Source organism: Triticum aestivum, chromosome 1D (genome assembly GCF_018294505.1).
Source record: "Triticum aestivum cultivar Chinese Spring chromosome 1D, IWGSC CS RefSeq v2.1, whole genome shotgun sequence".
NCBI lineage: Eukaryota > Viridiplantae > Streptophyta > Magnoliopsida > Poales > Poaceae > Triticum > Triticum aestivum.
The window spans coordinates 467,746,991-467,758,599 of NC_057796.1; the positions used below are offsets into that span (position 1 = coordinate 467,746,991).

At 46.0% G+C, this 11,609-nt stretch overlaps 2 protein-coding genes across 2 annotated transcripts; one reads left to right on the forward strand and one right to left on the reverse strand.

Annotated features, from left to right (window-relative positions):
• Nucleotides 1–2,804: 2,804 nt before the first annotated feature.
• LOC123183047 (protein NINJA homolog 1) lies at nucleotides 2,805–6,669 on the forward strand. Its single transcript, XM_044595768.1, has 3 exons — nucleotides 2,805–3,015; nucleotides 4,386–5,532; nucleotides 6,106–6,669. The coding sequence occupies exons 2-3, from the start codon at nucleotides 4,482–4,484 to the stop codon at nucleotides 6,471–6,473; spliced, it is 1,419 nt and encodes a 472-aa protein (XP_044451703.1). The 5' UTR covers nucleotides 2,805–3,015; nucleotides 4,386–4,481; the 3' UTR covers nucleotides 6,474–6,669.
• A 406-nt stretch (nucleotides 6,670–7,075) lies between these two features.
• Nucleotides 7,076–10,718, reverse strand: LOC123183048 (exosome complex component RRP41 homolog). Its single transcript, XM_044595769.1, has 10 exons — nucleotides 10,506–10,718; nucleotides 10,311–10,418; nucleotides 9,254–9,295; nucleotides 9,110–9,177; nucleotides 8,536–8,614; nucleotides 8,408–8,444; nucleotides 8,010–8,126; nucleotides 7,832–7,917; nucleotides 7,567–7,656; nucleotides 7,076–7,401 (listed from the first exon to the last, which is right to left on the reverse strand). Exons 1-10 carry the CDS (start codon nucleotides 10,560–10,562, stop codon nucleotides 7,357–7,359), a joined length of 729 nt encoding a protein of 242 aa, XP_044451704.1. The 5' UTR covers nucleotides 10,563–10,718; the 3' UTR covers nucleotides 7,076–7,356.
• Nucleotides 10,719–11,609: the final 891 nt, after the last annotated feature.

Genomic DNA, 11,609 nt, shown 5'->3' on the forward strand with positions numbered 1-11,609 from the left:
CAAGCTAAATCCAACATCCATGCTTCACCTTTGGTTGACCGCCTATCTAATACTACGAGAACATCACTACTGCTGTCTGAATCATCACCATGAGTTGCCTTATTAGCACTTGCCCCACCATTGAGTTCTGGACAGTCCTTTCTCATATGTCCCCACTGCTTACACTTGTGACACTGTATATTCCTTTTCTTTTTCTTGTTCTTTCCTGCCTCATATCCCTTCCGCCACTCCTCACCCTTGACTAGCAAACCTTCACCATGAGAGACTTCCACCGCATTCTTCTTTCTCATATCATAAGATAGCAATGCCGCAGTAATATCCTCATTCTTGATGGTCTCCTTGCCATGCGTCAACGTAGTGATCAAATGGTCATAGGATGATGGCAATGAACAAAGAAGCAGAATTGCCCTATCCTCGTCGTCAACCGTCGCACCCAAGCATGCTAGTCACAACTTGATTAAAGGCGTTCATATACTCCACAAGATCTGACCCCTCCTGCATCCTCATCCCATACAACTTTTGCTTCAGATACACCTTGGTCATCGCAGTCTTGGACATAAACTGACTTTCCAGCTTCTCCCAGATCTTCTGCGGCGAATTCTCATCCATTACATGATAAATAACCTGGTCCGACAGACACAACCGTATAGTCCCAGCTGCTTTCAACTGTAACTCCTCCCAGTCATCAGCCTCCATCTTAGCTGGCTTGGCTTCCTGCAACAACGCCTTCAAACATCCCTGTTGTGCCAACAAATCTTTCACCCTTGTCTGCCATAACCCAAAGCTTTCACTTTCGTGGAACTTCTCCACCTCAAACCTGGTACCCGATGACGCTATGGTTCTTTATACAGCTGAACCTGTGAAAAATAACCGAGTAGTCTTCCAGTGATCCCCAAGTACAAGAACAGAACCTCTATCTACTACTAGCAATCTAGCTAGTTGGTCTTCACGTGAAGTGCTCCCTTGGCTCAACTTCCGTATGCTAAGCTATTTGCTTTCCTGCCAAAGCCTCTACTCTCGATGGATGCGTAGCCCCTGATGGATTTTCTCTTGCGCCGATTTCGATCTGATCTGTTGTCTCTGTCTGGTGTGCGTCCCTGCGGCTGCCTTTTAATGTGCGCTTGCACGCTAGCAGTCCGGCCCGGACACGAGAGCGAACTCTCCAAGGACTCGGTCCCTCTTTTGTTTCCAAAACAAACTCGGTCATATGATGGCAATCAGTCCGGTTCTTTGGCACTACAAGTATCCTACCCACACTACAACACCAAGTCCAAACGTAACCCAACTCGTACACAATATTTGACACAAACACAACACTAGGAACAATCTCAAAAGGAGCAATATCAAAAACCGTGAAGATTGTGTGTACAGTTCTTGCAGTGAATCCTCATCTGTTTTTTGATTGCATAATGGCCAAGACACATTTGGGCTAAAGCTAGTGATTTCTTTAATAGGGAATGTTGAGTCTCTTGTCTCCCTGCTAGTGGCTGGTAGTAAGCTAGATGATCTTAATACGGTTAGTGCTGTTATTCTTTGGCCCAGTGGAAACACATGAATAGCATCATCTTTAACGGTGCTACTTGGATCTCTCTGTACCAGATTTGGTCACTAGTTTTGAGATTTTTAAGGAGATAGAGTTTGATCTTCAAGGAGCACATGCCTACTCAGCTTGAAGATTTCTATCCTTGGGTTACTGCAAATGATCCAGACCTCTTTCCATAGTGGGTGGTGGTGAAGCTATCTTCAGGCACTTTTGATCGAGATGGAGATCGTTTGGAGGCAGAAGATGAGGGCTACTGGCCCCTGGATCCAAGGCGAGCCCGATGTCTACTCTGATGTGGCGTGCTTCGCTTCACCTTTTTTTTTTTTGCGATGGAAATAGAGTGTTTATTCCAAACTCATAGAATTGGAACCCTCATTAACAAGTTCAGAAAATAAAAAAGGAGGGGATTGGTTATTAAGCTAGCACGCAATACTATCCCCAAATCTACCTTCCTAAGCAATGTGCAACTTTGTTTTGATCATGAGAAACTTTAACCTGAACAAACGCATGTCTTTGTTTATCTTTCGCACTTGTCAGTGCACTCTCTGTGATTGAGTAATGAAGTAATGTTAATTTGGCTAGGTCCTCTTGATCAGGAATGGACATTAGTTTGTTTTTCTTTCTCCGAAACTTTTAGCTGTTTGTAAGATGTTATGTAAAAGGATTTGTCTAGGACACATCTAGATGTGAGTTATTGCACATCTAAGTGAGTGAATCAAACTAGAAAGAAAAGGAAAGAAGACAAAAAAAAATACTTGCACGAATCTTAGCATAAAATCAATGACATAGGACTTAGATGTGCAATACTTAGAGCACATCTAGATGTGCTTTAGCAAAACTGTATATAAAATGAAGCCGGAAGCTCCCCTCGTTTTATATTATATTAAAAAAAATAACAAATCCAGTGGGTAGCGCCTCGATCGAAAAGGAAAAGGAAAAATGCACCACTCGGGCGACTTTCGCCTAAACAAACTCCACGCACGACGACACCCAAATTAAATTCGCGGCCGGCGCCCGCACAGAAACCACGTGCGGATAGTAAACAAAAGCGGACGAACGAACAAACAAACAAACAAATCCGGCAGGCGGGCCCACGCCGCACCGTGACCTGCCGAACCGCGGAACCCGCCCACGCAACCGCGTCCGTCCCGCCCGGTCGCTGAGCGCCGGGCCCCACCTGCCAGACCCGGAGCAAACGACGCGAGCTCCCTCCCTCCCACCATCGCGTAGCTTCCTCCCCTCTCCCTCCTCCTCCTCCTCTCCACGCGCCCGAACTAACCAACTAGAGCGAGCTCCCCTCCCCGCCCCGCCCCGCCCCGCCCTTCCCGCCGCCGGCGACCGGAGGCTCCCCCGCGCGCGCGCGCGCCCGCCCCGCCGTCGCCTCCCCGGCCCCCGGCTCCACCCCGTGGCCCGTCGCCGGCGAGCCGCCGGCTGCGAGGAAGGAGGCAGGCGCGGCGCTCTGCGCACCACTGGTTCGGGGCTCCTGATCCGCTTTCTGTTTTGATTTTTTCCCCGGTGACGGGTTCATGATTTTTACAGTTACAGTTGGAGGCGGGCTGTAGGATTTGGATCTGCGCGGACGGGAGTTTTAGGGAGGGAGGGAGGGCGCAGATTCAGGAATTCGCATGATTGATTGGCTGACGGTTAGGGGAAGAGAAGTAGGACGATTGCCGGAATGGTATCGAGGCCGCCCCTGTAGCTAGATCCCGTCGCCTGGGGAGAGGAGGGGTGGTCGGATCGCTCCGCTGCCTTGACCCCGGAGAACCGCCTCCGCTTGGGGCTGCGAGAGGAAGGCAGTTGGGCTGCTTGATTCGAGTCAAATAAGCAGGGGGCTGATTCTGAATTCCTAATAGCTACAGTACTGTAGACCGACATGAATTTGGGTTATGGTTCAGATGTTTTTCGACCAACCTATTAGAACATTCCATATCCCCCCTGTACGATTTATGTGCCCTCGAGCAGCCCAAAATGGTCTGTCCAAAACGTAGTGGTTTAGCTACGACGCACTGATATGGTGACATGGATACAAGGACGTGGGATATGGCGAGTACTTAATGAAGTGCCCTGTAATAAAAACAGAATAATTGGATGCGTGAGAGATCAAAATACTGCCCCATTTGTTGCTTCCATTCCTCCTTTTTCGGCTTCTTTGATGATTGAATGATCATCGATTTCCTCAATCATCATGGTACCTTTAAGTTGTAGAAAGAGCCCATAGAGGATGTTTCTGATTGGCAATACCAGCCCCATTCTCTTCAATATCAACACTGATACTGTTGTTTATACTCCCACCAACTGAAGATTGGCTGCCTGCAGATGCCATGTCGGTATGTCACTCCCTAGCCAGCACAGCAGCAACATCACTAGGTCAGCAGTAGCAAGCAGGAGCATTATACAGCAAAGCATAGTGGTGACTCTGTACGGCAGCAAGCCGAATCCAGGCGGCAACGGCGGGGGCGCGCTCGTGCAGTCGCCCAGTTGCTCTTGATCCAATCAGCCTGCCCCGGTCAATTGAGCGAATAGAGCAAGTGAGAGAGAGAGAGAGAGAGCTTGCTGTTAGGTTTAGGAGTGGGCATCTACTGGGCTTACCATGTCCCCGACGTGTCAGCAGCGTGCCGATGGCCATATCGTCTTCCCATGTCACTCTGGAGATACGCGTATCTGGCGTATCGGCTGCGTATTGTAACGGGCACGCCAGACCTGGCCGTATTGGTGCTTCATAGTCGTTTAGCATCTATTCTTATGACGGATTGTTATATTTTTGTGCTTCTACATACACTTACTTCTTTATTGTCATGGACAGACATGATGGCATACTTACTATAATATTGTTACGTTGCAGAGATGACTGCTTAAATGGGATAATTATAACACAAGGCAGTCTGGTGGTATATACCGAAGAATCAGGTTTTAACCATACGATCACCAGAAACTAGAAATGGAGGATGGCCTTGAGCTTAGTTTAGGCCTCTCTTTGGGTGGTGGGTCTTCTGGGAAGTCTAAGGCAAGAGATGCTTCTCTAGAGCCTAAAGCAGAACCTCAAGTGGAAGAGAGCAGTAGCAAAGGTGTCTCGCAACCTCCCGATGCTCCTTTTGCGCATTACTATCAAGCAACTGCTGAGAACCAGGAACACAGTAGCAAGCAGAGGCATAGCCCTGCTACCCCGCCGTTTGGAAACTTCTGGGGACAACACGGTGGCTCCTCTGCTCCAGTGGCAGATGGATCAAGTGAACTAATAGCCCACCAATCTCAGCTTCCCCAGTATCAGGAGGGGCGGACTCCAAATAATATTGGAAATAATTCGGAGGAAAACATGCCAGTCTCAAGTAAAAGAAAGCTGCTTTCTGAAGAGACAAGTTTTCAGAAGAAGCATCATTCTGCTGCTGACCAGCCTGATGCATTCAGTAAGAGCTCTGAGGGAGGTGTGAAAAATGCACCGATTTCAATTAGCACGGATGATGGTTCAACCGGTGAAAATGAGGAGGTTGCAGACTCGGAAGCAGAAGGCTCTAACTCTTGGTTGGTTGCACAGCGTGAAGACAGTGCCAAGGGCTCTGTGGTAAACAGAGGATCCGATATAAAGAGATCCAGTGATGATGCTACAGGTGGATTTCAAGGAAAGAGGCAACCGAGCTTTTCAGGAAGTGAATCTAGCTCTGGAAAGTTGCCGCATGGAAATCCCTTACAAGCATCGAATGTAGTGACTGCGCAATATCAAGGCCAGACTCAGGTTTCAGCACCCCTGGGCATAACTAATGCACCCAATTTTCCTCCAATGTATACAGTGCAATTGAGGCCACCCGTAAACAATGGACCTGCTGTCCAGGCGATGGGTGGTGCCTCCCAGGTTTCTTTTGGTTACCCAACAGGTCAGCTACCAATACTTGAAACAAGCTCTTCATGGGCATTTGGTACTCCGCCTCAGGCTATTTCTTCCTTTGCCGAACGAGCAGGAGCCAAACAAGCTGATGATGGAAAGAAACCTCAAGGTTAGTTCACCTCGTAATACTCTAATTATGTGCAAATAAATATAGGAAAAGGTCATGTTGCTACGGTACTCTAATATATGCTGTAAAATAACTCCTATATGTGTCTACCTCTCTAAATGACATCTGGATTTGTTAGGTTAGATAAGAACACTGAGTTGAAATACTTGGTCTGGATATTTCAGTGAAGAGTTTTAGTCTACTGTCCAGTCCCAAATGTCCTTGTTTATTAGTTTCTCCTTCAGTTTGGTATGACAGAAGCAATCTGGAGGTGTGTAGTTAGCTCGTCTAATTCAGAACCACTTTAATTACTACTCCCTCCGATCCAAAATAAATGTCGCAGTTTTGAACAACCTTAGTTCAACGCAGCGACACTTATTATGGATCGGAGGGAGTATCTGTGAGCAGCACTGTCACTTCTTGATATGCAAGTGCTTTCCTGTAATCTAGTAAGGTAAAATGAACATAGTTGAAAAGTAATTCCTCATTAAGCTTCTTGTGTGCACAGCTATACCTTCTGTTTGTTTAAAATTTGGAAAGTTAATCGTTTCCCTTTCTCTTCTTTATGAACTGCAGAGGCTGGCGCGTCCTCCTCTGCTCTTTTGGAGGATGGTAAGGTTGTCGAGAAGGTATTGCCTCTCATGGGCTCGGGCTCTGGCATAAGGCCGGGCATCGCCCCAAATGTCAAATTCGGAGGGTCCGGATCATACCCCGATCTTCCCTGGGTATCCACAACCGGGACTGGACCAAGTGGCAGGACCATATCAGGCGTAACATACAACTTCGGCAGAAACGAAGTGAAGATTGTGTGTGCTTGCCATGGCACACACATGACGCCCGAGGAGTTCACGCGACACGCTAGCGTGGACGCCACGGGCCAGGAGAACAATGCTACCATGTCGGCGTTTCCTGTCGGGAATCAAGCAGCATCAGCCCAAAACTAATTTGGTGGCCTGCGTGCCGGTTTCATAGTGTGCTTGATGTTCCCTTTGTGTCCATATCATCAGTTCAGTATATTGTTGCTCTGTTGATTCAAACCCTATTGATATACATTATGTAGACATGTGTCATGTTGTAACTTTGGCTCCATTGTTGTGAACGAAACTGATGTATTTATTATAGCTCCCTTTGCGTCTTCAAGGCAGAATAATAGTCCCTCTGTTCTTATTTACTTTGTATATTAGGTTTGTCTAAAGTCAAACTTTATATACTTTCAACAAGTTTGTAGAAAAATATAGTAACATATACACTACCAAATCAATACCATTGGATTCATCATTGCATATATTTTCACATCATATACCATTGTTACTGTAAATGTTCATATTGTTTTCTACAAACTTTATTAAGTTTGACTAAATGTCTAAATATGCGGAGTAAATAAAAAACGAAGGGAGTATCAGACTACAGCCAGTGAAATGGTGTGATAGAGCTGCGTTGCCATTTGGTGATGATGCAGGCAGAATGATAGCAGCATACATATGCTTTCTTCTACAGAGTTTTGCAGTCAAACAAATTTTTCATCATCCATCATAAACGTCTGCTATTTAAGTTAAATTTGCACCATATTAAAACATTTTCGGAAGTACAACATGGATACCAAGTTCAACATCAAAGTTTCACATAATCAAGATGTCATCTCCTGTGCGCTACAGCATTTACGTTAGGAGGGAATATGATGGTCCATCAATCTTTGACAGGTTAAGTGTCAATTTTCTCTCAATGCTAGCTCTGCTAGGCAGATAAGCCATCAATCAGCGTTACACAACAGACCCGCCTTCAAGTGCTACAGGCTCTCGTTTAATGGCCTCCGCCGGCTAGGTTTAACTAGCCTCGCTGACACTCCAGCTGCTTCGTGTTCTCCAATAGCACCTGTTTCAGCATCACAGCACAACCAATCAGCATTCAGGTTCCATACAAATGGGAGATCATTGGTGTACACAACAATAAGGTTTCAGTGTGTTCAATGGTAGGACAACAAGTTTGGAGATGATGTAATTGAGCTAGGGCGGACGAGCATAAGGAACGGTTCTTAACCTCTCGGATGTAGGTTGCGATCGCTTTGCACCCTTCAGTTGCAAGGTCCATCACAGTCTCAAATGTATCCATTGGTAGTTTCGCGTCCATCTGAAAATCACCTTTTGAGCATTAGTGTTGCTGTGGATGAATGATGTCGTGCAGCAAACTACGTAATAAGCACATAAGAAATGTGTCGCATCAGAAAGTTTTGTGCTGCAGATGAGACGTGGACTAGGGAGGCCCTGAAATTTGGAGCAATCAAAGTTTATGATCGTTCTGTAACCTGCAGAAGAGTCACTTTGTCCATCTTTGCAAGAATGCCAACGGTGACATCCGCGCCTCCAGCGCTGTCTTCTATATAGTTCAGATCTGAAATAACATATTAGAATGGTTGAGGCCTCTTTGTCTGAGATGATTCTTAGCTTTGTCATGGATGTGAGAACAGAAAATAGGCCCCCTACCAAGCAAAGGAGTAGAACACAGGTACCCAGCACTGCAAGATGTGACTATGTCTCGCATTGGAATCCCAGCATCTGCAAGTGCTAGTGTTGCAGCATTGATGCATGCGGACCTGGTTCCTGTCATGCACGCAGTCATGATCAAGATAGAAATTGAAGTCATATTAAGTACCACTCATGCTACAATCGTTTCAAAATAGGCAAAAATAATAGTATGTCACAGCAGGACTCGGTAATGGAAGCAAGAAAATGCATGTGTACTAAGTAAAATATTTAAACGGCCTCTGGACAAAAATAAAGTCTTGTGTTGTGTGCCTTTGGTTTGGCAAAAGAAATAAAGTTGGTTCTATTTATGCATGCTGATTAGAGAAATCTGAAATATTCAAATATAGTGCACTTACCACCATCAGCTTGAAGAACTTGGACAAATATGTCAATCTACAAAGCAAACACAGTAAGAATTCAAAGTGGGTCCTGTTTATAGTTCACGATAGAGGTTTCTTGCAGTGCAACTGATTAGATGACTCACCTGTGAGTGTGGCATTAAATGTGTTAATATGCTTGCCTCCATTGTTTGTCGAATAACAAGAGAAATTTCTGTTGATCGCCTGTCACAAAGTTATAGATTCACCTTATTACTACATTGTTGTGCAGGAAGTAAAACAGCAAGTAGCCTATAACTGATGCATCATGTTATTCCCTTTTCATGCTGTGTGTTCAGTTGTTCACCACAAAACACTGACATAAATCAACTAAGCTACACATTAGCACTGTCTGTTTTATTTCACATGAGGAAATTCCTGAACTTCTACTTTAATTGCATTGCAATATTTGATCATGTTACAGGCCTAAAAAGCTCTTGAGATGACACCACCCTTAGCTCTGAGTACCTTTCCCCTTTAAGAACAAATCAGACATAGCTAAAAAATAACACTGTCCCCAATCTAGATAACAATAATGACATCAAATATTTGAAAAAAAAAACATAACATGGAGAATAAGCCTGGAATAACGGCATGAAAATATGTCATGACAAAAGTGTGTACTGATAATAAATGAATCCACCATAGTCAGCGTTTCTTCTTCCTTAAGCTGGAACATACCTGTCACCTTTTGGCTTTCTCCTTCGATCCCCAGTGCTAAATTCTGCCATTCTATACTCACAACGCACCTGCAGACACATTTCTCATGAGCGCATTCTAACAAGAGAACCTTTAATCTTGATGCGCTTGGACTAATAAACTCACCAAAGCCTCTTTACGATTTTGTTGCTGACTCCTGTTTTGGATCTGAATGAGTAAAACAAGCAAAAATAACATTAGTCTTAAGCTGGGATTTGTTAGCCATTCATATTGAGGAATACTAACTGGTATGAAAAGGCAATATCATAGCTACACAAGGAAGAGCCACCCTAGGTCCTGTGAGAAAACACTCCATGTTCTACTGGTACTCAAACAGATGACTCAAGCAACCGCTCTGGTGAGCCGAGTCTCAACCCTTGATGCTGCCTCGTCGCCGATGGCTCCAATGGCAGGGGCTTGACTGATCTGGTGCTTTACTGGAAATGTGGTGTGGATTGTCCTTCGCATGTAATAGTCAGATCAGGGCTGTGCGTTGGACAGAAACTTGGAGATGGTTGAACCTTTTTAGTTCGTTTCAGTAGTTTGCTTTTACTGCTTTCTGAACTTGGCGTGGATGCCTTGTACTGAACCTGCTATGCGGGCTTCTTTTCAATGAAATGGAACCGGGGAGCTCCTCACTGTTTGTTGATCTAAAAATGTTCTACTGGCACCATTGACCCTACCGGTTTCCTAGAACATGTTATTTTTTATTTATTTTTGAATGGTAGAACATGTTATTTGCAGTACCAAAACACCAGAAGGATGCCATTCTGCAGTAGCATCCGCAACATGACAAGACTGCTGTGCCGTTTCAGTGCTCCATGCCATCTAATTCCGAAAATTAACTAGAAAGCTCACAATAGATCCGTCCATAGACAAAGATGCCCAAACCAACATATATCCAAAAACTAACTAGAAACTTCACAAGAACCGTTCATAGACATTCCATCAAACATTTCGAGTGCTCTTTGAAAAATATCATCCTTAATCCAGAACCTAACAACAAACAAACCTGACGTCAATCCCCGCAAGCATTCCGCCATACATGGCATGTGCATTTCGAAAACCCCTCCCCTATTCAGCTCAGCACCGATAATTAACTACACATCTCACGCCAACCCCTAACGGACAATGCATCGAACAGTTGGCGTGCACGAACTATATGCGAGAAACATTGGACTACCTCTCGAGGTCCGTAGACCGCGGCGATGACCCTGGTGTTGCCCATCTCGAAGAGCGCCGAGCCGTCGGCCCTGGAGACGACGCCGACCTCGCCCTTGAGCTGCCGCATCTGCGAGACACCGGCCGCGAAGAAGCAGAGTCAGCCGAGCGTGAAGCGGAGGAAGGCGAGACAGGGAGGTCAGGAGAGGGGCGTGACCTCGTTGGGGCGGCGGCCGTCGACGCGGAAGCCGGTGAGAGGGTTGACGTACTCCATCGCGGTTCTGTTTTGCCCTCTCCACTCCCGCTTCGAGCTCCGCGCAGGCTGCGGCGGCGGCGGCGGCGAGGGCGAGGGAGAGGGCTTTGGTGCGGGTTAAGGTGAGTGGGAACCGGCTCCTTACGACGACCCCAGCGCCGCACTGGGCCAGAAAAATATCCAGGCCCGTTCACAGAAGTTCCTCGCCCGGCCCATCTACCCAGCCATTCTTGCGCCAAAATTCGCCTCTGTATCGTCTTCTGGCGCCAAAACACAGAAGAGAGCGTCGTGAGCGCGCGCAGGCGGCAGCTCCGTCCGAACGCTCTCCGTGCTTCTCCCTTTGGGACCCGTCACAGGGACTTCACATTCCCTTGACCAGCCTCTTCTCTGACAACGGTGGCGACGAGCCGGCGCTGCGCTCCTACTTCTCATTGCTCATCCGATGGAAAACCGGAGCAGTACAAATTTGAACAAGACTGGTGAGGAGGACAATGAAGGAGCCAATGCCATCAAACATTTGTCTGCTCATTGCACTAAAGAATATAAACTCTTATCAAGGATTTCAGTGCTTGTGTGTTCGGGTATGAGGACAAGGAAACATTTGTGGAGGCTTTCTGCACCCTGAGAAATAAGGTAGAGTATAAAGTAATAGGAAAGTGGGCTGAATGCTATAGAGGGATGCTTTCACCTTAGGGATGCGAAGCACACAACTAAGCGAGAGCCTAAACAATGACTTGAAACTCCACCTGAAATCAGACCCTGACCTTGTTCGTTTTTTCAAGCATTTTGAAAGGGTTGTGCAAGGGAAACGAGACAACGAGTTGGATTCGGAGTACGAGTCCAGAGAGAAACTACCTAGAATCAAAATAACTACACCGATGTGAGTCCCAGCAAGCGAGGTATACACTCCTGGCATATTTGAAAGTTTTCAAATAGAGCATATGTGAGATCTATAGCAGACAGTAGTAAAGTACTTGCAGAGATCAAATATTTGAAGATGAGCGCACGGTTGTTGGTAATCCGTTGGAACAAATAGCCACATGTAGTTGTGGGCAATTTGAGAGAATT